This window comes from Lipomyces arxii (genome assembly GCF_038497795.1).
Source record: "Lipomyces arxii strain Phaff 12-163 unplaced genomic scaffold V1512scaffold_1, whole genome shotgun sequence".
Lineage (NCBI taxonomy): Eukaryota > Fungi > Ascomycota > Lipomycetes > Lipomycetales > Lipomycetaceae > Lipomyces > Lipomyces arxii.
Window position 1 is genome coordinate 870,979 of NW_027117700.1, and position 23,777 is coordinate 894,755.

The window sequence follows — 23,777 nt, forward strand, 5'->3', positions numbered from 1 at the left end:
ACGTTGCCGTCGTATCCAAACTTTAAGACGTTTACCCCTGGTCAATCTCGTACGTGATACTGGTGCAAACGCGTGGTTCCGCTTCTAAACTCCCCTTGTTTCGGGTATTATGGCTTCTAACTCATAATAAGTACTATGAAAAGTAAAACAGTTTAAAAGTAATTGGTCATTGTTTACCTTCTTCGTTTTAATAGTTCTTACTAGTTCAGAGCATTACGCGCCACAGCTTAGTGGACTATATTTTGTACAGCCAATTTCATAGGCTAGATATTTTACAGGCACTCCCAGTAAATAATAGCTCTACCGGTGGCTTTGCTAGTAGTGTGTATGCTCAGTTTCAGCTTTGATCTGGTATGTAGAATAGTTGTTCTATAAAACCTTTTTCATATTTACCTCAAATGTACGCATAGCTGTTTTATTATTCAAGTTCCTCCAATTATTTTATGCCTAATCGCCTGAAATGCGTCAACACTATGCCAATATTGTACGTGGGATGACCAAATTTCTGCTGGCGCCGCATCTATATACACACGCCGCACTCCTTCTATATACAGCAATAACTATACAAAAAATCTATTTACAAAATGCCAACCGCTTTTTTGACATCTTCCAAAGTCTGTGTGGCAATCGCATTCGCCTTTCTAGCACCGTCTTTAAGTACTTCTTTCAAGTACGCGTCTTCTGCCATCAATCGTTCGTATTCTGTCCGAACAGGCTCCAGCTTGTCCGCTATGACATCGCCAACTAATAATTTAAAATCGCGTAGTCCATCAAAATGCGTACATGACTCCGCAAACTTCTCAGGTGTAGTGTCTTGCAGACCTGCCGCAATCGAGATCAGATTTGCAACTCCCGGTCGCGACTCGGGCTCATATGTTACCGTTCGGAAATTGTCAGTCACAGACTTGTTGATCTTACTCCTTATCTCATCGGCAGTGTCTGAAATCATGATTCGAGACTGACCACTCGGATCAGACTTTGACATTTTCTTTGTGGGCATTTTCAATGACATTACACGCGGCGTCGGCGCTGCATCACGTTAGACGTATTCTGCTCATCGCAAAAGACTTACTGAGAAGTGTCATAGGGCTCACAAACACGTTTTGCTTATACGTATGATTGAATTTGTTTGCGATATGTCGAGTGAGCTCTAAATGCTGTGTTTGGTCTTCCCCTACTGGAACATGGGTCGCCCTAAATGACTTAATAAAGATACATCTCAAATGACAACAGACTCACATATATAGCAAAATATCCGCCGCCTGTAACACAGGATACGAAAACAATCCAAGTTTTAAATCTTTTGTTGCATCCTCGTCTAGTGCAGAGGCATTATTCGACACTTTTGATTTACTCTGCTTCAGTTAGCCTCAATTGCTCATTCGTATTAACACGTCCTGTTCACCTTCCATTGCGTCATTCGGTTCAAATAACCAAAGTCGCTAAAACACGACAAAATCCAGCACAGTTCTGCATGTGCAGGCACGTCACTTTGGGCAAACAAAATGCATTTCGCCGGATCAACCCCAGACGCGATGATGGTCGCGACCGCAATCTTCTTGTACTCTCGCAATTTGTCCGCAGACGGCGGCACAGTCAAAGCATGCAAATCTACAATCGAGAAAATAGTATGCTCAAATTTTTGAGGTGGAGAATTGCATAATTTGCCCCACGCGCGGAGTGCTCCAAGGTAGTTGCCAATATGCGCTACGCCTGTCGGTTGAATCCCACTAAACACGACCGGTGCAGATTTCTGCACGTCGCGTCTTGTACTAGCAGAAAATTGACGTCTTAAACCACAAGCATGTGTTTTTAGTCGCCGCATTGCAGTTGACGCGCAGTTCTACGTGAATGATGGTAGATTCAGTATGTCTCAATAACCCCAACCCTTGAGAAAGCTCAGGTGCTACGCCAAAAAGCCGGGTCAATCGTGAACTGGAAGCCCTCGAAAGATTTTCGTGTACAACGTTACAACAGTACACCACAGACCCACAATGACTGTTCGGATACGACCACAGACACGGCAATTCATTTTGTCATTCCGACGGTTTGCTAGTTCAGGCTCTAGCAAAGTCTACAATGGCCCGTATCAGCTTCCTCAGAAACCCGAATTCCAGGGACCAGAAGAAGAAGAATGGATGGTCGACCGTCCTTATTACTTCGACCCGCAGACACAGTCCCTTCATGTTCCATCACTATTTCAACCTGGTAAAACTACAGGCAGACCTTTGCCGCTCAATGTCGAACTTACACACTTTGCACCAATGAAGATTCCAAAGACAAACAAGCAGCATGTGTGTGACCTGACATTAATTTCACACAGCGCAGCCAACATTGAGTTTTTTGCTGATTTTGCGCTTCGTGCTGCTTTTTACTTAAATATACCGGCACATGGCACAATCCCACTACCGACCAAGACCAAACGATACACAATCGTTAAGTCTCCGTTTGCACATACAAAGAAAAAAGTCAATTTTGAGCAAGTGACGCATAAGCGTTTGATTCAGCTATTCGATGCAAATTTGGATACAGTTGAAACCTGGCTTGGTTTTTTACGGAAGTATGAGTATGCTGGAGTTGCATTGAAATCACATGTCTATAACTACGAATCGATCGACCTTGATATCGATTAAGAAACCGGGTCATAAATTAGGAGCATGAATGTACATATAATTGCTATTAGCATGACTATTTCTCACAAAATGTATACTGTCATCACAAAACAAATTCCCATTAAACTCCGCCAGAAACCACAAATAGTTATTAACACTCATTATTATGTTCATTCCATCGAGCATAACGATGGATGTATATCGATCGACCAATGCACTTGCAGAAAAATGTCTCGTTCGCAAACACTGCCCGGACCTTGGGAAGCTGATACCGTCTGCTCTTGTCAGACGTGGTGTCCCAAATCTCAATCTCACCGCGGACACCAGCAGGGGCAGAAATTGCATGGAAAAAGTACATACACTGACTGTCCTTCTGTGCGATGCATTCTTGCACCGGAAAGTAACTTTCGGCAGAGAGTGCGGTCTGATCCGGTCCTTGGGCAGAACAAGCGGGAAAGAACTTTCGTTCATGACCAAGACCAGTGTTTTCGTCAACAATCATGGTCGAGACACAATGGCCCTTATTTGAGCCGCCTTGCCGAGTGATTGAGTAATGAATCTTGCCTTCGGAACAAGACGGCTCAAACATCCTGTTATATCTAAACTCTGTTCCGGGCAACACGCCAACTGACGATATGACTTTGCCGCTTAAATCATATGCCTTGCAATATCCTGGAAACGGAAACAACCGCAAGTCCTCGGTTCGAGGAGGAAGCGAAAACAAGTAGATCTTCTTTTCTGAAAAAACTGACGAAATGTCCCACAAGCCGGTCTGGGTGAACGGGAACTTTGACACGAGCTTACGCGTCCGGACGTCCCATACCAGTACAAACTTCTTCGGGGATCCAACATCGACGCCGAACCGAGCGACCAAGTGCTCGCCGTCGCAGTTGAATGGATTCAACCCCGAGAGTCGACAGCCAGATGGGAAAGGGAACAATTGAATGCCGCGACCTGGTAACGACCCTTCTAGCTTTTGATTTGGCCGCCAAAATGCACTTGCAAGCTCAAACAAAAACATGGCTGCTTTATCAGTTTCTTGCCAAAGTAAGTAGCCGCCTTTATCGGAAATAATCATGTCAGTCACGCGACCTGTGCCGAATTCAAGTACCTTTGGTTCCATGCTGTCACCAGCTCCGGGCGTAAAATCCCAAACCAAAAACCGCCGGTCATGTTGCAAGTACAGAACCAGATAGTCTTTTGAATAAGCCGAACACGACACCTGGTTAGTAATAGCGGCATCGATATGGCAGACACGTTTCGTGGACAGGTTGAGTGTCATAATTGAATGCTGATCATAGCACTTCTTGATGAAGCGGCTATACGTATCATCGGCGTCTGTGTTGTCTCCACCGCCAGTCGTTGCCGGACCTACTAGGTCTGCATATGTAACCGGGCTGGAAAAGATATTCCTCCAAGTGTTAGAGACTAGCTGAAAGTGTAGTAAATCAGTAAACCGTGGAACGTATTTCACAATTGTGGGTATGATTTCTATCGGCAAGTTGCCGACTATATCGAACGCTGCCATGACTCAATTTATGTATGTGTTTATCTATCACTGTTCCAAAATCGAAAGTCAACCACGTGTATCTCTATAGTTGTATCAGAAGCAAGTATATAGGCCCAACAGTTACTGTAAAATATCTTTTAAACCACTCTAGTTTAGTATCTGCACTAAGCATTAGAGTGGATTTGTCACAGGTATAAATACTAGGCCGGCGCGCGATGGCGGCGAATTCAACGCCGAGAGTGAATCCAGGGCGCGCCGCAGCATCGATGGCGCAACGAGCCGTTGCCTCTTCTTGTAGGCGCGATCCGGCGCAAACTCGGTCGGGTGTCTTGGACGTCGGATGATATCATTTACTTTCTATTTAACTTTTAAATTTACAATGAATTTTGTTTTCCCAATCGTAGGTATTTTGCGTAATTTGCTACTAGAATCAAGCGAGGTCTCGCTACTGATTGTGTGGCAAAGACCGCGTTGGGAGGAATCGATGCCTGCGCTAAAATAGCATTTTTCACGTACGCCAGCCGCCTTCTCGTGTTATTTCCCCAGATGGCGGCTACTTGACGTACTTCAACGCCACTTCCATTATGACTAGTTACAATGATGAGATTTAACGAAGAGCCGTATTGCGCAAATTCCTTATCAGAGACGCTGACAACTGGAGTTGATGACTCTTATAGTAAAACTGTAAACATACACGGGAAGTTCCGGGTCGACTCCCGACGTGTTGGTATGCACTGTGATTACAGTACACAACTTCGGATTGGCCTGCTGCGACCATCCGGTCATATTCCGGTTTAAGACAAATGTAAGCAGTGGCATGAAATGAAAGAAATAGTTGACTCTTTTCAGCCGTTGCTAAACATACGCCAGATTCATGTGAAAGAGACTAGTTGGAGTGCCACATCTCCAGCCACAATTGCTCCTAACCCACAGTTACGCCACACAATTATAGCCCTGACCCTGGATTTTGTATAGCCAATCAACGGTAGTTGAAAAGAAGAGTTACGTGAACATTAATACGTGCGTGCTCAAATATACTCAGATATATCTGAGTGACACTATGCGGCGATTTGTGAAGTTCATAGCGCGGAACTTGAACTTCACGAAGTTTAACCTGACGATATCTAAACCCGGCAAATTGTTGTACTTGTCGTCTTTGATCAGCTTGCTTGGTTAGTTTTAATTTTTCATTTGGAATTGCAACTTTGTTATATTTACAGAGGTGCATTCACCCTTGGCGGTTTAACTAACGACTTAAATCTGGCAGACATCTTAAATTTCATTCACACACGTCACATAATATAATGGCTGGCGGACACGGACACGGCCCAAAGTCGTACTCGGGACCAATTCCCGTTCATCCACCAAGAGCGCTGTACCGGTTCTCAAACATGATTCTTGGCGCGTCAATGTGGTTCTGGATCATGTACCGGCTGAAAGAGGTGAGTTTTGCGACAGGAGTTTAGTGGTTGAGTATAGCTTGCTAACGTGTATTCAGGATGGTCCAGTTCTTTTTGTATGTTTCACTTTTGCTCAGGAGAAGTTTGTAAACGCTGTACTAACATAGTTGAGGGATTCCGGCATCCATGGGAAGGCCACCACGGACCTGGTGATCATTAGGAAATCAGAAAATTAATATTATCTAGATTTTGCATTTAACAGAATAGTTTATATCAATGAGATTTATCTTTGCTTTCAAATTTTATAGTGTGTGCATATAGGTAAAGTTTACTATTTATGTAATGTATGTACATGAAAACGATACCAAAACCAACGTCAAAGTCATACTCCCCTCTGACAACAACCCAAACCATGTATTCCCTTTTTTAAGAACCGACTAGCTAAGCAAAAATTCCTCTTCATGAGCCTCGGCCAGCATTTTAAATCGCTTGCGAAGTTTCCTTCGGCCACCATTGTATGCCCTGCGTGAGCGCGTGATAGCTAATGAGAGTGCCGGGAAAATGTATTTCTCTCCGATCCATGATGCTGCAAAGTTGAAAACCGCGTTCACCAAAATTAAAGATTTGAACGCGACCGACATTTCTGTCAGCACCAGCAAGTTGAACAGCCATCGAGGGGGGACGTATAGAACAAATGTTACTAGAATCGTTGTACCAGCAATTGTCAACATGAAAGGCACTAAATTATTAACATCGAGAACGGTAACAACCTGTAATGAAACATACGATTCTTCGTCATTCCTTCTCGATAGGGCGCGCCGATACTCAGCACAATTGCGATAAATATGTACTGGTAGCAAGATGCCAGGAACAGACTTGTGTTGTCCGAACTTTGAACATGACTGTCATCCGATCCAGCAATTGGTGGTGTGTACCACGGCTGCTGTTGCACCAAAATCCAAATCACCATCTGAAACGCAATTCCAATTATAATTTGTCCAACTAAATTGAGGAGAATCTTCTGCGATACCAGGTTTGCGGTCGGTCGCTTTGGAGACAAAACAGGGTACGGCTTAGCCCATGCCACTAAATGACAGTTAGTACTCTTTCAGCTACCCCTCCCGTATATTACTTACTAAACACAGCAATTGGGAGAATCAAAAACATATCGATCAGCAAAAACTGAAAATCGCCAAGGTTGGTACCAGTCTTGTACAAGATACCGACAGTAGAAAACTGAATTGCAGAATACAACGACATGTACTTAAAACACGAGAAACTTGTTACCAACGACGCTCTACCTTCGCGAATAACGTCTGGAACACAAGAAATTTCAAACACTCGGCTTGTGAAGGGTGCTGCAACAGACGCCTCCGCTTCCGACAATGAAATGCCAACATCAGCTGCCTTGAGCGCACCACAATCGTTCGCACCATCACCGCAAAATCCGACACTGTAGTCGATTCCTTGAAGTTTTTCCACTAGTTCGTGTTTCTCATCAGGTGACATGCGCGCGTAAACACTTGCCTGAATAAGCATTTTTTCGATCAGTCCTGGCGAGCCATAATTAACAATCCATCGGAACACTTCGCCAGTGATGGCTAGAGTGTAGTTCCTCATCGACTTCGGTGAGTACCCACTGCCTCCATCTACAGCGAGAATGGGCATCAGAGTAGTATTGTCCAAAATTAAGTCAGAATCGTCAACACATTCCCACTTTAAGATTGATTCTTCTTCAAAATGAGGAACAAACACAGGCGCATCCATGCGCACAAGACTACATTCTCGACCAACACTGATGGCAGTAAGAACGTTATCACCCGTACACATCACAGTACGGATCTTAGCATCGCCCAACTCTCGGATGATAGCACCAGTAGACGGCTTCAACTTGTTTTCAAACACAATGAATCCCAAAAATTGCAAATCCTTCTCTACCTCTTCGCGCTTCAACTTCTGAGCCTTGAACCATGAAAAACGCTTTAACGTTTTGCTTGCAACACCAATCACTCGATATCCCTTGTGAGTGTAATCCTGCAAAAGCTCTTCGTAATTCCTCGGAAACGAGTCTGGATCACAAATCTGCGGCATGATCTCGGGTGCGCCCTTAACAAAAACTTGCATATCCAAGTCCCGTAACCGCTTAACAACAACACTCATTCGTCGCAACTGGGCTACAAACTCAAATGACTTGATCACGCCTAAATTTGCACCCTCGCGACCAGATGACTGATCTTCGTCTTGAGTGATGATCGTGTCTGCTAACTGGCCTGGTGGATGCATCACAGTCGGAGCCAGCTTGTTGCTCTCGTGAGAGAAGCTTGCAAACTCTGTCGGGCTTCGCTCTGAGTCGTCACTGTTCTTGGGGCGGAACACATTGCCGTCCTCCTCAAAAGCCCAACCTGTAAACATAAACATCTTATAGTCAAGAGGATCGCCAAGAAGGTCATCGTCAATGAGACGAAGTGAATGGCAAGTCGACATTGCGTATAGCATTGACAGCCGATTCTGAAACTCGGTACCTTCGCATTTAGTAGATGACGGAACAACAGTAGACGCCTTTGTAAATAACTCAGTGAACTCAGATTTGTGCGGATTAGTAACATGTACACCTAGCACGTCCAGACCATCTTCAGTCAATGTCCCAGTTTTATCGAAGCACACAATATCCAGTTTTCCACCGACGTTCACCCGATTGGGACTGATACAAAAAATCTGCTTCTCTTTTAAACGTGACAGTGCAATATTTGTGCCAATAGTCAAAGTAGCCGGTAATGCAGGAGGAACGACGATCGTGATCAAATCAAGCGATCGGAAAACAATCAAGCTTGCAGGCAACCCAAGTCTAATAAACGTGATTGTATAGAAAACAAAACCGATACCAGCCATCATGGCCATAAATGCAATGTATCTGAACGAGTCTCTGTAAAACTTGAATCCGGATGGTTTTGGAAACAGCATAGATCTAACCAGCGCACCTTTGGTAGTGTTAAACCCAGTTCTGATTACCAGTGCCAAAGCAACTGCCTCGTCATCCGCTGGCTGTTGGCCATTTGATGGACCACTGGTAACTTGTGGCTTCCTCACTCGCACAATTTTAGTACCGCAAAATAGAAAGTTCTTAGCTAATTCAGGTGCAATATTCTCCAAATTGGTCTCTGAGAGCATGTACAAAGTTTCCATCGTAGCCGCGTATTTAGATACAGGAATGGACTCACCAGTTAGCATACTCTCGTTAACGATTGAGTCACCAGTAAGCTGAATAGAGTCGCAAGGAAAGCTGCCAAGAGAAGGATCACTGATTTCGTATACATCACCAGGTACAAGACTTGTAGACGGAACGTTAACCCAAAACCCATCACGCAAGACACGGACATTGCACACGAAACGCGAGATTTCCCTCAAGCGGCGCATGTTCTATATGTGTCAGCTAAAAAGCAAAAACAACCATTTTCACACACATACGCTCTTAGTTTCGATAAGAGTATTGGTAATACTAATTACCGAAATAACAAGAATGCACGTAGCATAGTAGTAGTATTGATCCAAAGACCACAATACCATTGAAAACAGTTGGAAGATGTAAAACGGATGCAGCACTTCTTCCACGAGAAGCTGCACAATGGTCTTGTCCTCAATGTCGATACTGTTCTCGCCAAAAACAAGTGCACGCTCCTCAATAGTGTCTGACTGCAAACCGTTTCGAATGTAGTGTAGGTCGTTCCAAGCGGTATCACGCCAGTCATTATTCAACGCAAATTTGCCTTCGCCAGGATGAAGTATCAGACGCATGTATCTGTAATCAAAATAATGCAGAACTGGGATTAAGGGGTCGTACTCTAACTCTGATAGTGGCTTGTTTGGGTCTTTTTCCAATTTGAAAACGCTTGACATTGGATAGTTATATTCTTTCTTGGTGATGCTATGAAACGACAACTCACTCCATTGGTTCTGTTTGTTAGCAACGAAACAAGCCATTACTCAGTAATTCATACCTCAAGCACAACCCAGTCAGACTGTGAAAGTGGCGTTTTGTATCCCATGAAAAAAACGCGATATCTCGGCAACCATCTCAAGATCAAATAAGCAATACCTCCAGTACATATGCAAAGTACTGTGAATAAGAACTGGCGAATCGCACTGTTTTTGAAGCCAGCAAGTGCCAAAATTAAGTCCTCTTCTTGCAGGTACACTGTTTGTTGTAAAATTTCAGGTACTGCACGAGGCTCAAAGCCAGAGTGTTCATCGTAGGAGTCGTTATGATCAAGCAATGGCCTGTCGGTAGAATCTTGCCTGTTAAACTGCTTGCTTGGATCATTGTCATCTACACTCTCTCCAAATGAGAGTGACCGGAACCGAGCAGACGTGGGAACAGTGTGCAGACTATGAATTTCGTCGCTAGAGCGTACGCTTGCGTGATCGGGAAATACCTCACTGACATAACCATCATCATCTGCGTCATAATGGTAACCGTGTATTTGCTGGTCAATCTCATGTGCACGCTCCACCGCTGCGGTGTCAAAGTATCTAAAACTGCGAACGGTTGAAAGTGAGCGCGACCGTGAGCGGGGAGGGTGCGGAAATGTTGATACTGACGATGGAACTGCGTCAGGCACAGGACCGTCAAACACCCTGTCTGTGGCCATTTCACCGTAATAACTAAATTCTGTAGCATTTGAGTCGCGTCGTTGACGACCGTGCGATCTGCCTCTAGACCTGCCTCGGACCGACATTGAACTGGACGAAGTTGGAGATAAAGGTACATCGTCCGAAGAAGCGTCTTTTTGGTCTAGTCCGGTTGGGGACGTATCTAATGGTGTTACAACCATTATATGTCTAAACGTCTAGGTCAGATAGACGGAATAAATTAGACAGACGTAGCCCAGCGTTAATTTGACGCCAATGGAAGTTTAAGACTTGACTCAGGACGTTCCTCGCTGATTACGATACTGACTTACGATAAGTTCACGTGACCAGAACTAACCCCACTAAAATGTAAGCTGCGTAAGTGCGATATTACTGCGCGCATAGCAAACTGGCTTTCTTCTGCTGCTCCGCCCGCAACTCGCCCGCAATTCGCGACTTTGCCCGATTCCAACACAAAAACCGCTTTTTTTTTTCTGGTCCCTCGCGCGCACGGCTAAGTTCGTGTTTGTTTATTATCCCGCCACACGCGCGCGTTGTTTACGTCGCACAGTTCCCCACTGATTCCCCCCACTCGCCACACTTTCACTTTTCATCACAATGAGCGCGCCCCTTCAATCTATTCAGCAAAATCAACCTGGCGCTCCCCCCCAGTCTGCTGCAATACTCGCAAATGGCTACCATCCATCACAAATACAAGTCCCAACCACGCGTGAAGGTGTTCAGCAACTTTTATTTGTACGTCAAATTCATCGATTGATGCTTGTTTTTTCATAAGAAGAAACATGTCGATCGTTATATTGATCTCATCACTAACTTTCACTTTTTTTAAGAGATGGCAGGCTTTAAAGGGTCAAGGCGCTGATGAGGCATCAAATGCTGAATTCGCAAACATTTCTCGTGTTTTGCGGATGATTTCTAAACAGCAGGAAATGATGAAACAGCGTATGCAACAGCAGCAGCTACAACAGCAACAACAACAACAACAACAGCAGCAGCAGCAGCAGCAACCACTACAGCAACAACAGCAACTTCCACAGCAGCAACAACAACAACAACAGCAACAGCCTCCTCCACAGCAGCAAATGCAAATGTTACAGCAGATGCAAATGCGCCAACAACAGCAGCAATCGCAATCACAATCTCCTGTACAGGCATCGCAGCAAATGCCAAACAGTGGCATACGTATGTATTTTAAGAAATTCTGTAAGCCATATGATCTAATGGTATAGCGTTTGCTTCAGCGGGTATGAATAACAATACCCCATCGCGCCCAGCTGCACAACAAACTGCCCCGTCTCCGTCCATGACCGGCCCATTTACTCCTGAACAGCTTCAGATGCTGCGAGTTCAAATTACTGCATTCAAGTTGATATCAAAGAATATGCCTATTACTCCTTCGTTACAGCAACAACTTCTTGCTCCCCTTCGCGCTCAGCAACAGCAGCAGCAGTTTCAACAGCACCAGGCTCAGCAGCAGCAGCTACTTCAACAGCAACGCGAGCAGCAACAGAGGGAACAGCAACTACAGAGAGAACAACAGCAGCAACAACAACGGGAGCAACTGCAGCAGCAGCAACAAATTTTGAAGGAGAAAATGTTGGAACAGCAGAGAATACAGCAACAGCAACAGCCTTCTTTCGCACCTACTGGTTCATTACCCCAGCACACAGCTTCGGGGCAACTCTTACACAGTGCAGCTCCATCCCAGGTCTCACCTCCCGCTCCAGTTATTAAGACGCTAGATGCTCCTATCCCTCAGCCTACTGTGCCAAAGCTCAACTCGCCTGCACCAGCGACACCGACTAGTTTGGCATCAGCTGGACAAGGTACTCCAAGTTATGATATTGTATCGCCATATTTGCAAGTCGAACGGCCAATTCCCTATGCTGATTTTGTTTCTCGCCAAAACAGATTGCTGATTCCTTCAATCATGCCTACTGGTGTCGATATAATTGCTCTTAAAGAATCACGTGAGATTGCTATCAAGAATCGCATCGCGACCCGTATTACTGAGCTCGAAAATTTGCCTGCAAATATCTCGTCCTTCGATGGCAAAGATCTTTCATCAGAAACATCTCGCGAGGACGTTCCGCAGTTTGAACTGGTTGAGGCTAACGGAGTTAAAGATGCCGGAGACAAATCCGAGGAAGAAGCAAAAGCCGTTGTTGCAGTTGCGAAGGTTGATTCGTTTCCTGCTAGTGACAAACTCAAAGTGCGAGCTCTGATTGAGCTCAAGAGTCTGGGAATGCTGGCCAAACAACGTGAAATGAGGGGGCAGATTCTCAAGTCAGTCGCCCATTTTAATAATCTGGCTATGACAGCAAGTCGTTCAAACTTCCGTCGTCTGAAAAAGCAGAGTTTACGCGAGGCTCGTCTTACTGAACAACTCGAGAAGCAACAACGTGCAGAACGCGAAAAGCGTGAGCGACAGCGGAGTCTCGATTATCTTGTTGGTGTTTGCAATCACGGCACAGCAATGCTTAACAATTGTCGTATGGAGCGCAACAAGCATCAGAGACTTGGAAAAGCAGTTCTCGCTTATCACGCACACACTGAGCGTGAAGAACAGCGTCGGGCAGAGCGTACTGCCAAGCAGCGTCTGCAAGCGTTGAAAGCCAACGACGAGGAGTCATACATGAAGTTGCTTGATCAGACTAAAGATACCCGTATTACTCACCTGCTTCGGCAGACAAACTCCTTCTTGGACTCTCTTGCTCAAGCCGTCAAGGATCAGCAAAAGGAGACCAAGTCAGAAGAAGCCAGGATTCAGCCAATAGACGATATCATTCCCGAAGACGAAGAGGATAGAGACGAGCAACTTGATTATTACAGTGTTGCGCACAGAATTCATGAAGTCGTCACTAAACAGCCCAATATTTTGGTCGGTGGAGGTCTCAAAGAATACCAGATTAAAGGTTTGCAGTGGATGGTGTCGCTTTACAACAACAATCTTAACGGTATTCTGGCCGATGAGATGGGTCTTGGAAAAACTATTCAAAGTATTTCTCTGATCACTTACTTGATCGAGGTTAAGCAGCAAAACGGTCCTTACCTTGTCATCGTACCTCTGAGTACACTAACCAACTGGAATCTGGAGTTTGAAAAGTGGGCTCCGAGTGTGAAGAAAGTTGTATACAAGGGTCCTCCTTTAGCTCGTAAGGCACAGCAAGCTGCTATTCGTGCTGGTGATTTCCAGGTTTTGTTGACAACTTATGAGTACATCATTAAGGATCGACCTGTTTTGAGCAGGATCAAGTGGTTGCATATGATCATTGATGAAGGTCACCGTATGAAGAACGCTCAATCTAAGCTCAGTTATACTTTGACCACATACTACCATACCAAATACAGATTGATTCTTACCGGTACTCCTCTGCAGGTGAGTTTTGTTGTGGAAATATCGTGAGGCGTGTACTAATAGCATAGAACAATTTGTCCGAATTGTGGGCAATGCTGAATTTTGTTCTTCCCAAAATTTTCAATTCGGTAAAGTCTTTCGACGAATGGTTTAACACGCCGTTTGCAAACACTGGTGGACAAGACAAGATGGAGTTGTCTGAAGAAGAAACGCTTTTGATCATTCGTCGTCTGCACAAAGTTTTACGACCATTCTTGCTTCGCCGTTTGAAGAAGGACGTCGAGAAAGACTTGCCTGACAAGGTTGAGAAGGTCATCAAGTGCAAGATGTCGGCATTGCAGATGAAGCTTTACGAACAGATGCTTAGGCACAACGTTCTGTTTGTGGGTTCGGAACACACCGGAGGTACTAAGTCTGGTGTGAAAGGTCTTAACAACCAGATTATGCAGCTTCGAAAAATTTGCAACCATCCATTTGTGTTTGAGGAGATTGAAAACTTGATTAATCCCGACCGTCTTACGAACGACGACTTGTGGCGTACAGCGGGCAAATTTGAGCTCTTGGATCGAATGCTACCCAAGTTTAAAGCCACCGGTCATCGTGTCTTAATGTTTTTCCAGATGACTCAGATTATGGACATCATGGAAGATTTCTTGCGATACCGCGGACTGGCTTACTTGCGTCTCGATGGTGGTACAAAGTCCGACGAGCGGTCTGATCTTTTGAAACTGTTCAATGCACCAGATTCTCCATACTTTGCGTTTTTGCTGTCCACTCGCGCAGGTGGTTTGGGTCTTAATTTGCAGACTGCAGACACTGTGATTATTTATGATACGGATTGGAATCCTCACCAGGATTTGCAAGCTCAAGATCGTGCACATCGAATCGGTCAGACCAAGGAAGTGCGAATTTTCCGTTTGATTACAGAAGACTCGGTTGAGGAGATGATTCTTGAACGTGCTCACCAGAAGTTGGATATCGACGGCAAAGTTATTCAAGCCGGCAAGTTCGACAACAAGTCCACTGCAGAAGAGCAAGAGGCGTTTTTGCGGTCACTGCTCGAGGCTGATGAGGCTAAAAAGCACAAGCACGATGACGATGATGAAGACTTGGATGACGAAGAGCTTAACGAGTTACTGGCGCGAAACGACGACGAGTCTGTCGTGTTCCGCAAGATGGACCAGGAACGAATTGCTTCGACGCCTTACGGGAAGGGCAAGGCCAAGGATCGGTTGTACGGCGAAAACGAGCTGCCGGCGATTTACAAGCGAGACATTGTTGCCGAGATTGAGCTAGAGCAGCGTGAGAGTGAGGAGAACGCAGGTCGTGGAGGCCGTAAGCGCAAAGTTACGCGGTACGACGACGGGTTGACAGAGAAGCAGTGGCTTGATGCGATCGACAACAGTGACGATAGTCTAGACGAGGCCATGGAACGTGCCGAAATCAAAAGAGAGAAAAAGAAGGGCAAAAAACGGAAAACGGATTGAGTGTCTATATTTTAGAGTTGTGTGTTTGAAGTAAGATGTATTTTTTGATGCGTTCATTTAAAGTGTTTTGTATGATACGTTAAAGCAGATTTATAAGACGAAATAGATTTTTAGTCTACATATAAAAAATATGGCAATAAGTATCGTTCATAAATAGTCACTACAACAAGTATAGAATTTACGAGCCGTTTATTTAAAGACTTTTCCGTCTGCGATTTCTTTGGCTGTTCCGTCAGCGACAACGACAGGCTTGTCCCAAGCCCACATGTCTTCGACAAAAGCCTTGTCTTCAGTTGAGGCGAAGTCAAGCTTAGTGAATTCGTATGACTCCCAATCGGGGGCGACGTCGAACGCGGGAACATAGTCTTGGCCACGGACAAGGAAAGCACCGATGATGCCGTTATTGTTGTTCTCACCGTACACGACGAGGCAGCCAAACAAGAACTTTGTCGAAGCCGACAAACGATTGAAGAATCCGCCAATCAAATTGGACGACATGAAAGTCAAAGTCAACTCATCGTCGTACTTGTACTTGACCTTCCAGAGCGACCACTCGGAAGCGTCGAAGTTCTCCCAGAACCAAGGCAAGGCAACAGGGCGGGTGTCCTCGTTTGAGTACTGTCTCTTCCAGGCATCGAGAGAAACTTTGGAAGCACCAAGAGCCTCAAGAGGATGCTTGGGCTTAGGAGCAGGCTTGTCCTCCTCCTCCTCTGCTTCCTTCTTGGGGGCAGCCTCCTTCTTGGGAGCGGGTTCCTTCTTGGGGGCTTAAACTTAGTTTCACGCACCAGAGCAAAAATTCACGTTGACTTACGAGTATACTTGACAGGTTCATCAATGAAAGCAGTAGGCTTAAAGAAAGCGAGCATAACAGGCTGGTTGATAACCATGGTGTAGAAACGGGTAAGAGCCGGGTGGGCCTCACGCCATGCAGTGCCAAAAACAAAGGCGAATCCACGGGAGAAGAGAGTAACAACAAAGATATCAGCCAAGCTCAATCGCTCGCCAACAAGGTAGGTGTGGGAAGTCAAGTACTTCTCGTAAATGGAAGCATAAATCCCGTAGTCTTCAGCGCACTTCTCAACAGCCTTCTTGTTGTAAGGAGCCATTCCGGTCAAAGGACGGAACCAACCAGCAAGCTGTGGCATGGCTTCCATGTTGGTGAGTGAGAGCCACTTGAGGATCAAAGCAAACTCAGCTTTGTCCTTTCCGAGCAATCCAATATCCTCCTTCTGCTGAGCAACTATATAACGCTGTCAGTATGATTCTTCTGGATTCACATCTGAGCGCATTGACAAGATTGACGTATAACATAGAATCAGATTAACATCCTCAACACAAATAATTAAGACAGGGATAACTGTAAAAAATTTTGGGATCATCATTCAATTCAATCTTGTCAATTGCAGCAACAGATATCCAAAACTGTATTCCGTCCAACTTACAGTAGATAGCAATGGCGATAACTTCGCTCAAGACAAGACCATCGGCACCAATAAAGGCAGGGATCTAACACCAATCAGCAATTGCTTGTGAAAGTTCAAAACAAACACACCTTCTTGTTAGGGAACAAAGAAACGTACTCGTCAGAAAATTTGCCAGCTCCAGTCTCGACCAACTCGACATCAAGACCGGCAGCCTTAGCAACGATCAAAGTGACCAAAGTTCTGGGGTTATTCTGTTCTCGTCAGTACTCAATTTCAATCTATTGACAGCAAATTGACGAACAGGAAGACCGTAGATTTTTCCGAACGACATTGTGAATGTTTCTGGAGATGAAGAAGCAGAGAGCAGCGCCGCAAATAAAATTTTTACTCAGTTTACTTGACGAACAAACCACAAGACCCTTACTTAATGTAAACATTGTCTCGGGTGAGCAAAAGCCAAAATTTTCTTGAATTGACAATCCCGGAATTGAGCGTGCTCGGCTACAATTGGAGTCAGTAGAGCCTAGAAATATACGGTGCCATGTCAATTGTATTTTCGAGTAGAAATCTGTTCGGTGGAACTGCCAGTCAGGTTTTTCGTGGCGTTGTCTTTGCCCGGAATCAGTTCTATACTTCAACCAGGCTCTACAATGACTCGACTACAGCAGAAAACAATGGCACTGTACCTGGGAGCAAGCGTGTGTCATTAATAGAGTCTGATACTGTGAAAATGATTCCCCGGACTCTGGATGTGTCAAGAACTCAAAGGCGTGCTGGAGAAATCTGGGAAAGCTGGAACGGTGACGATGGTTTATTGCATGGCGACCAGTTGCAGAACAGGCGGCGTGTAGCTCGAAGTGAAGACCCACATACAGTTTTGCCATTGGCTCGGGCGGTGCCAAAATCAGCATCTTATTTCACTCATCGATGGTTCCACAACGACAGAATATTAAGTTTAAGTCGTTTGCTAAGCAAATACGCACGTCTTAGACGGGTTGGAACATATCAGCATCGCGACTTCCGTCCTATTGACGCTATGGGTTTCAGAGGCACAGATCCTACGGGTATGTCTAGACGGCGCGAATACAGTGGTACATTGAATGTGATTATGAAGTTGGCGCGAATCCGACCTGATCTACGGCCTCCAGAGGTGGTGGAAGTACTACGTGAGTTTGGCAGCAAACAAAACAATGTTGAAGAGATTAAAGAGGAACGTGAGCTTGACTTATTGGGAAGATCGTGGGGCAAAGGCAAGCGAAAAAATGCCCAGGCGCGTGTGTGGCTAGTCCGAGGATCAGGCCAGATTTTAATCAACGGTAAAAACATTACGGAGGTTTTTAGCCGTATTCAAGATCGTGTGGCTTCGTTAAGACCCTTGGAAATTGTCGGGAAATTGTCTGAATATAACGCTTTTGTTATTGTTTCTGGTGGTGGATCAACTGGTGAGTGAAATGCTATTTTGCATGTAATTCTGTGGCTGATTGATAATAGGTCAAAGTGGTGCCATTTCGCTCGCTCTTGCACGAGCACTACGAAATCATAATCCAGAATTGACGAGCATTTTACGTAAAGGTAAGTTTTATATTGTGATACTAGGAAATGTTGTGCTAATTAGGACCCAGCAAACTGCTTGAAGCAAGATATGAGAGTTGTTGAAAGGAAAAAGCCAGGTAAACTAAAAGCACGCAAAGCTCCTCAGTGGGTCAAACGTTAAGGGCGCAGTATATTCATATATGTACGTTGTATATATTCCTTTTGTGTATATTTTTGTATAGTTGTGTATAGTTGTACTGTATGAATGGATGAATCATTGTGATGCTACCTACTGTTTTTGGATGTCTGAGCGTTTGGACATGGCTCATTTCATGCTCAAATCCGGTCATCAAATTACTATTCGTTTATGTCTTGTCTGTCTTTGACCTGTAAATCAATGAAACTGGTGGTGTTTTGAGTTGTGGACGGACATATTTGCGTTTAGACTCATCTTACTTAAAATTGCCAAAAACTTCATCATCTTATTAAGCTTCATCATCTTATTAAGCTTCATCAGTTCCCTTCTATATATTACACTAGAACAATTCTTTAACTATGCTATTATGCTATCAGACGAAGACGACACCGTAACCGAATCCGAATCTTACGATGAAAATCACGATCTGAACCATGAACTGGAACCTGAGCTGGTCTTAGCGTCAATTGACCCTGAACTGGTTCAATCTCCGCAAACACAAATCTTGACCAGCTCATCATTAATTCAAAATTTAGACCATCGTTTGACATCTTTCAGAAATTCCACTGCTCAGGGCGTAAGACTGCATGAAATACATAGTTTTATATTGCCTTTGCCTTACTCCGTTAATCGGTCTCAGTCTTGTGTAGTCAATCAGCCCCCTATATCAGTTCCCATCACGGCTGCCAGTATCTCAGATCCGTTTGACGGTACTTCTCTTGCGGCGCCGTACTTGAGTACTGCTCAATCAGGCATTTATATAGTGGGTACTAATCAAGCGATACTTCCTTATCCGCAGAACGTATTCGAAAGACCATCGGCTCAACTACAACGCACAACGGAGGACGGAAGAGCCCAATCCAGGCGATTTTGGGCCTCTGAAGCTTCAGATCTTTCGTTTTTACTTGGGACTTTTGGTGGTGATTTTGACGGCAGGTCAGGTCAAGACAGCGCTGACTTGACCGGCTTGATCCCCACAGCTGTATTTCCAAGCGCCGCCAGCGGCTATATGAACACTGGTGGTGCGTCTACGTTTGATTTTGAGCATATTGCTGCATATAGCAACGACGCCGAGCAAGAGTCCACGGCACACCTTGTTTACTCTCCTAGGATCTATTCCCAAAATACATATCAGGCCCCTATTAGCGATGACGGTTCAACTTATAGTTCTGTCGAGCATGCCCAAGTGTCGGGCACTTGGGGTGGTCAAGCGGACGAAATTTATAATCTTCAACAGCTCCAAGACGAATTTGTTCGTTTAATTCAGCAAACGTCGTTTTCTTCTATTTTACTTGGTACTGAAATAGTACCACGTCTGTACACATTGACAAACTATTGTAGAACTCATTTGTTTGACCTTGGGCTAGCCGACGATTTGGTATTAGGCTACGATCAAAGGCTGCAATTTTGGCGTGTATTAAATCGATCTTGGATCAGCGTGATATCTCGCAACTGGCAGGATACCAGTCGAGGACTGGCAAGATTGACTGAAAATCAGCTTGAAGAAATGGGAGATTTCATTATTGATTTTGCTGACGGTTTGCAGAGTTATGGACTAGTTGATTATGAGATTGGAATTTGGGAAGAACGAATTTTGAACGGTATGCAGCATACACTTGACTTTATGGCGAGTCAAAGAGGCGTTTTTCGGTAGACTCATCTTGCTGTTGGATCACTACGGCTTTGTGCACAACATACGATGACGGTTTGAAGTATTTTCTATACTACAAGCTCAGGCGCCAGCATTTGTTTTGTCGTACTTTTTGGTGATTGCAGGTGTATAGTTCTTTGATTGTATTTGTTCTTTTTGGATACTTTGCTCGCATTAGCTGTAATTTTATGTACATTGGTATGTAGTTGGTCATATTTTTGTTGAGATTGGATATATCAGGTAGCACGTCTGGGACTTGTGACTGCAGGAATTTATCATACTTTTGAATATTCGATAAATGTATTCAAAACATGTTCAATGTCATCTTCTCTACAATTGCAGTGTGCGCAACCATTTGCACAAACTCGTCAAAACTGATCTTTCCGTCCTCATCCCGGTCGGCCTCCATTATAGTCTTGTCAACTATTTGTTGTAACTGAATATCTGATAAATTTTCACCGACCATCATCTTCATGACAATGAAAAGCTCGCCGTTAGAAATGTACCCGTCTCTGTCTATGTCGTACACGTTAAATGCAAACTTCAGCTTCTCCTCCGGTCCACCTTTGCTTGAAAATGCAGACAATCCGGAAATAAACTCTTTAAAATCAACATCACCGCCGCCGTCTTCGTCAAAAATGGCAATCAGCCGTGACGCGAGCGCGTTGGTGGCTATGGCAGGAATTGCCAGAAACTCGTTCTTGTCGATCGTGCCTGAATTGTCTTTGTCAAGCTTCATGAACCGCTTCCGCAACCGATCGACCTCCTCAATTGAAAAATTAGACGACGACGCTATGTTGTCTAACACTTGATGCGAACCGGCTGGACCCATTGTGCTGTTGGTTTTGCGGTTTGAATGTCGTAATCAGTCTTGTACGGTCAAGGTGCCACAGTTTAATTGTGCGGCTTGAAATGCTTGTACGCTCTACACGAAGTATGTTTGCATACTGATTGAATGGAGTTATGAATGCAATATCACTACTAAGTCAAGCGATATTGTATGCTGCTACATCGTCAGTACTGCTGGTTCGCTGGATTCCGCAATTGCAATATCTGCTGCTATACGGCAAAACTCTTCAGGGACCCGACAGCGACTCAAAGGAACGCACACTTCTAGGTCCGCTCACCTGGACGGTTCCTAAACGATGGTTTTTGCATTTTTACATTGCTGGAGTAGTGATGGCTTCGGTCCCAATTGTACTGATGTATCTTGCTCATTCTGGTAGTCACACGAGTACAGTTGAGTGGCTACTCCAGCTTGGTGAGTTATCAGATGCATTAGGTCTCAAGAGTCAAGTGCCATACTCTCGAGCACAATGGGCTGCTGTCATGATATTAGTACATTGTGGTCGACGTTTGTACGAGTGCATTGCGATAGAAGCGTCCGGTGTATCTGCACGAATGCGTCTCGGTCATTATGTCGTTGGACATGTGTTTTATACAATTGCATGTTGCGCATGCTGGTGCGATGCATTGGATGACATTATAGACCCAAAGCTTGAATCTTCTACTCCTGTTGCTGCTATTTCTATCTTTATTGTCGCATCTGTCATTCAGCATAAGGCTCATCGCCAACTATCAAGTCTCAAAAAATACTCTCCGCCGCCTCAAACCATCATTTTTCGATACGTTATTTGTCCGCACTATACCGCAGACATCGTTGTATATATTGCATGTGCTATGACTTGTGGTTGGACACCGATCAATGTGGCAGTGATTGTATGGACGACCGTCAATCTTGGTGCTTCATCTGAACAGATTCGTGCATTCTACGTCAAAAAGTTTGGTTTAAGATGTGTTTCCGGAAAATTTCACATGTTGCCATTTGTATTCTAATACTTTGTATCATAGCTTATAGAATTGAAATAATTGATAGACTAATAGTTAGAAACCTGGATTCAAAATCCACCATTTTCACGTGGTGCGGCTTCTTTACCCGGCGTTGGTCATTGTACTCAATTTATAAATTCGCGCCAAAAAAAAAAAATCATGTTAGCATCTCCAATTTAATTATAATCTGAGTATTTCACAAACCAAAGCAACAATGGGACGCGATACCTCTCAATCTGAGCAAGAGAGATTTGTGGCTTGCATTTCTGAGATCTCATTAGCGTTGGTAGATTCACTTCAAAACAGTAACCGTGAAGTCAACTTGAATGGACTGGTCGGCCGCGCCTCCAAGAAATATAAACTTAAGCACCAGCCCCGGTTAACAGATATTATATCTGGAATCCCTGATCAGTATAAGAAGTATTTGTTACCGAAGTTGAAAGCAAAGCCGGTTCGGACCGCAAGTGGAGTATGTTACTGTGGATGCTGAATATATGGCATGAGCTGACGTGTATAGATCGCCGTGGTTGCAGTTATGTGCAAACCACACCGATGCCCACACATTGCATATACTGGAAATATTTGTGTGTACTGCCCCGGAGGACCTGATTCTGACTTTGAATATTCCACGCAGTCATACACCGGCTACGAACCCACGTCAATGCGAGCTATTCGAGCTCGGTACGATCCATACGAGCAGGCTCGTGGTCGTATTGAGCAGCTTAGACAGCTCGGACATACAGTCGACAAAGTCGAATACATTATTATGGGCGGCACTTTTATGAGTCTTCCGTCAGATTATAGAGAATGGTTCATTTCAAATTTGCACAATGCATTGTCAGGTTTTGCTTCGCCTACTCATGCTAGCACCAAGAGTAATGATGGAAGTATAGTAGATGAAGCTGTTGCAATGTCGCAGTACTCTCAAACAAAATGTGTTGGAATCACTATTGAAACTCGCCCAGATTATTGTCTTGACCAGCATCTTAGTGATATGCTACGCTATGGCTGTACACGCCTAGAAATTGGTGTTCAAAGTGTTTATGAAGATGTCGCCAGAGATACTAATCGCGGGCATACAGTTAAGGCTGTGTGCGAGACATTTTGTTTGGCGAAAGACGCGGGCTATAAGGTTGTGTCGCACATGATGCCAGATTTGCCTAATGTCGGTATGGAACGTGATCTTGATCAATTCCGAGAATATTTTGAAAACCCAGCATTTCGTACCGACGGTTTGAAAATTTATCCGACTTTAGTGATTCGAGGTACCGGTTTATATGAATTGTGGAAGGCTGGAAAGTACAAGTCATACAGCGCCAACGGTTTGATTGATCTGGTGGCGCGTATATTGGCTCTTGTCCCGCCATGGACCAGAATATATCGTGTTCAGCGTGATATTCCTATGCCTCTTGTCACTGCCGGAGTAGACAATGGCAATCTGCGTGAATTGGCTTTGGCGCGGATGAAAGATTTTGGGACCACTTGCCGTGATGTCCGAGTTCGAGAGGTTGGTATCCAAGAAGTACATAATCGGGTTCGTCCAGAACAGGTCGAGCTGATCCGGCGTGATTATACCGCAAACGAGGGATGGGAAACGTTTTTGAGTTATGAGGACCCTAAACAAGACATTCTGGTTGGACTATTACGACTTCGGTTGTGTAACGAGCGGACAACTTTTAGGAAAGAATTGAAGGGACAACGAACTAGTCTCGTCCGAGAGCTTCATGTCTACGGAAGTGTCGTTCCATTACATAGTCGTGACCCGCGCCAGTTTCAGCATCAAGGTTTTGGAACTCTGTTGATGGAAGAGGCAGAGCGCATTGCGAGAGAAGAACACGGCAGCGCAAAGATTAGTGTCATTAGTGGTGTAGGGGTGAGAAATTACTATGCACGGTTAGGGTATTTTCTTGATGGTCCGTATATGTCCAAAACGTTGTAAATTTATTGCTGGTGTTGTTTTTGCATTGGGCCTTGTTAGTAGTGAGTCTATTTTAATGGAGTTTGGATGTCATTTATAGTGAAGTTTTTAATTTATTGTCGTTGTGCTCAATGACTTCGGTTTCGCAAACAGTTTCCGAATACGAATCATGCACTATAAAATACAATTTTCTTGTCTGGCTCGGAAAGAT

At 44.5% G+C, this 23,777-nt stretch overlaps 12 protein-coding genes across 12 annotated transcripts; 7 read left to right on the top strand and 5 right to left on the bottom strand.

Annotated features, from left to right (window-relative positions):
* Positions 1 to 577: 577 nt before the first annotated feature.
* V1512DRAFT_200625 (uncharacterized protein) lies at positions 578 to 1,825 on the bottom strand (the record flags this gene model as incomplete). Its single annotated transcript, XM_066913200.1, has 4 exons — positions 578 to 1,029; positions 1,073 to 1,194; positions 1,240 to 1,355; positions 1,406 to 1,825. 4 exons carry the CDS (start codon positions 1,823 to 1,825, stop codon positions 578 to 580), a joined length of 1,110 nt encoding a protein of 369 aa, XP_066774330.1.
* An 86-nt stretch (positions 1,826 to 1,911) lies between these two features.
* V1512DRAFT_256647 (mitochondrial 37S ribosomal protein uS10m) lies at positions 1,912 to 2,859 on the top strand. Its single transcript, XM_066915060.1, has one exon. It carries the CDS (start codon positions 1,995 to 1,997, stop codon positions 2,631 to 2,633), a length of 639 nt encoding a protein of 212 aa, XP_066774331.1. The 5' UTR covers positions 1,912 to 1,994; the 3' UTR covers positions 2,634 to 2,859.
* On the bottom strand, positions 2,639 to 4,415 carry V1512DRAFT_256648 (uncharacterized protein). Its single transcript, XM_066915061.1, has one exon. It carries the CDS (start codon positions 4,138 to 4,140, stop codon positions 2,764 to 2,766), a length of 1,377 nt encoding a protein of 458 aa, XP_066774332.1. The 5' UTR covers positions 4,141 to 4,415; the 3' UTR covers positions 2,639 to 2,763.
* Positions 4,416 to 5,148: 733 nt separating this feature from the next.
* On the top strand, positions 5,149 to 5,851 carry V1512DRAFT_13667 (uncharacterized protein). The gene is made up of 4 exons (XM_066912985.1): positions 5,149 to 5,294; positions 5,390 to 5,564; positions 5,621 to 5,638; positions 5,695 to 5,851. Exons 2-4 carry the CDS (start codon positions 5,427 to 5,429, stop codon positions 5,740 to 5,742), a joined length of 204 nt encoding a protein of 67 aa, XP_066774333.1. The 5' UTR covers positions 5,149 to 5,294; positions 5,390 to 5,426; the 3' UTR covers positions 5,743 to 5,851.
* Positions 5,852 to 5,959: 108 nt separating this feature from the next.
* On the bottom strand, positions 5,960 to 10,255 carry V1512DRAFT_269183 (uncharacterized protein; the record flags this gene model as incomplete). The annotated part of the gene is made up of 5 exons (XM_066917562.1): positions 5,960 to 6,261; positions 6,309 to 6,608; positions 6,659 to 8,939; positions 8,988 to 9,473; positions 9,518 to 10,255. The coding sequence occupies 5 exons, from the start codon at positions 10,253 to 10,255 to the stop codon at positions 5,960 to 5,962; spliced, it is 4,107 nt and encodes a 1,368-aa protein (XP_066774334.1).
* Positions 10,256 to 10,584: 329 nt separating this feature from the next.
* On the top strand, positions 10,585 to 15,139 carry V1512DRAFT_218865 (SNF2 family N-terminal domain-containing protein). The gene is made up of 4 exons (XM_066913643.1): positions 10,585 to 10,904; positions 11,000 to 11,351; positions 11,399 to 13,548; positions 13,596 to 15,139. Exons 1-4 carry the CDS (start codon positions 10,767 to 10,769, stop codon positions 15,012 to 15,014), a joined length of 4,059 nt encoding a protein of 1,352 aa, XP_066774335.1. The 5' UTR covers positions 10,585 to 10,766; the 3' UTR covers positions 15,015 to 15,139.
* Positions 15,140 to 15,143: 4 nt separating this feature from the next.
* Positions 15,144 to 16,790, bottom strand: V1512DRAFT_232331 (eEF1-gamma domain-containing protein). Its single transcript, XM_066914007.1, has 5 exons — positions 16,740 to 16,790; positions 16,567 to 16,689; positions 16,457 to 16,520; positions 15,826 to 16,254; positions 15,144 to 15,778 (listed from the first exon to the last, which is right to left on the bottom strand). The coding sequence occupies exons 1-5, from the start codon at positions 16,767 to 16,769 to the stop codon at positions 15,204 to 15,206; spliced, it is 1,221 nt and encodes a 406-aa protein (XP_066774336.1). The 5' UTR covers positions 16,770 to 16,790; the 3' UTR covers positions 15,144 to 15,203.
* Positions 16,791 to 17,168: 378 nt separating this feature from the next.
* On the top strand, positions 17,169 to 18,152 carry V1512DRAFT_269186 (mitochondrial 37S ribosomal protein uS9m; the record flags this gene model as incomplete). The annotated part of the gene is made up of 3 exons (XM_066917563.1): positions 17,169 to 17,880; positions 17,930 to 18,010; positions 18,061 to 18,152. 3 exons carry the CDS (start codon positions 17,169 to 17,171, stop codon positions 18,150 to 18,152), a joined length of 885 nt encoding a protein of 294 aa, XP_066774337.1.
* Positions 18,153 to 18,452: 300 nt separating this feature from the next.
* Positions 18,453 to 20,158, top strand: V1512DRAFT_256661 (uncharacterized protein). Its single transcript, XM_066915062.1, has one exon. It carries the CDS (start codon positions 18,535 to 18,537, stop codon positions 19,819 to 19,821), a length of 1,287 nt encoding a protein of 428 aa, XP_066774338.1. The 5' UTR covers positions 18,453 to 18,534; the 3' UTR covers positions 19,822 to 20,158.
* On the bottom strand, positions 19,941 to 20,703 carry V1512DRAFT_256662 (uncharacterized protein). Its single transcript, XM_066915063.1, has one exon. The coding sequence runs from the start codon at positions 20,648 to 20,650 to the stop codon at positions 20,123 to 20,125; it is 528 nt and encodes a 175-aa protein (XP_066774339.1). The 5' UTR covers positions 20,651 to 20,703; the 3' UTR covers positions 19,941 to 20,122.
* Positions 20,704 to 20,756: 53 nt separating this feature from the next.
* Positions 20,757 to 21,701, top strand: V1512DRAFT_256663 (uncharacterized protein). Its single transcript, XM_066915064.1, has one exon. The coding sequence runs from the start codon at positions 20,782 to 20,784 to the stop codon at positions 21,652 to 21,654; it is 873 nt and encodes a 290-aa protein (XP_066774340.1). The 5' UTR covers positions 20,757 to 20,781; the 3' UTR covers positions 21,655 to 21,701.
* Positions 21,702 to 21,817: 116 nt separating this feature from the next.
* Positions 21,818 to 23,713, top strand: V1512DRAFT_218881 (uncharacterized protein). Its single transcript, XM_066913644.1, has 2 exons — positions 21,818 to 22,117; positions 22,166 to 23,713. Exons 1-2 carry the CDS (start codon positions 21,863 to 21,865, stop codon positions 23,585 to 23,587), a joined length of 1,677 nt encoding a protein of 558 aa, XP_066774341.1. The 5' UTR covers positions 21,818 to 21,862; the 3' UTR covers positions 23,588 to 23,713.
* The last annotated feature ends 64 nt before the right edge of the window (positions 23,714 to 23,777 follow it).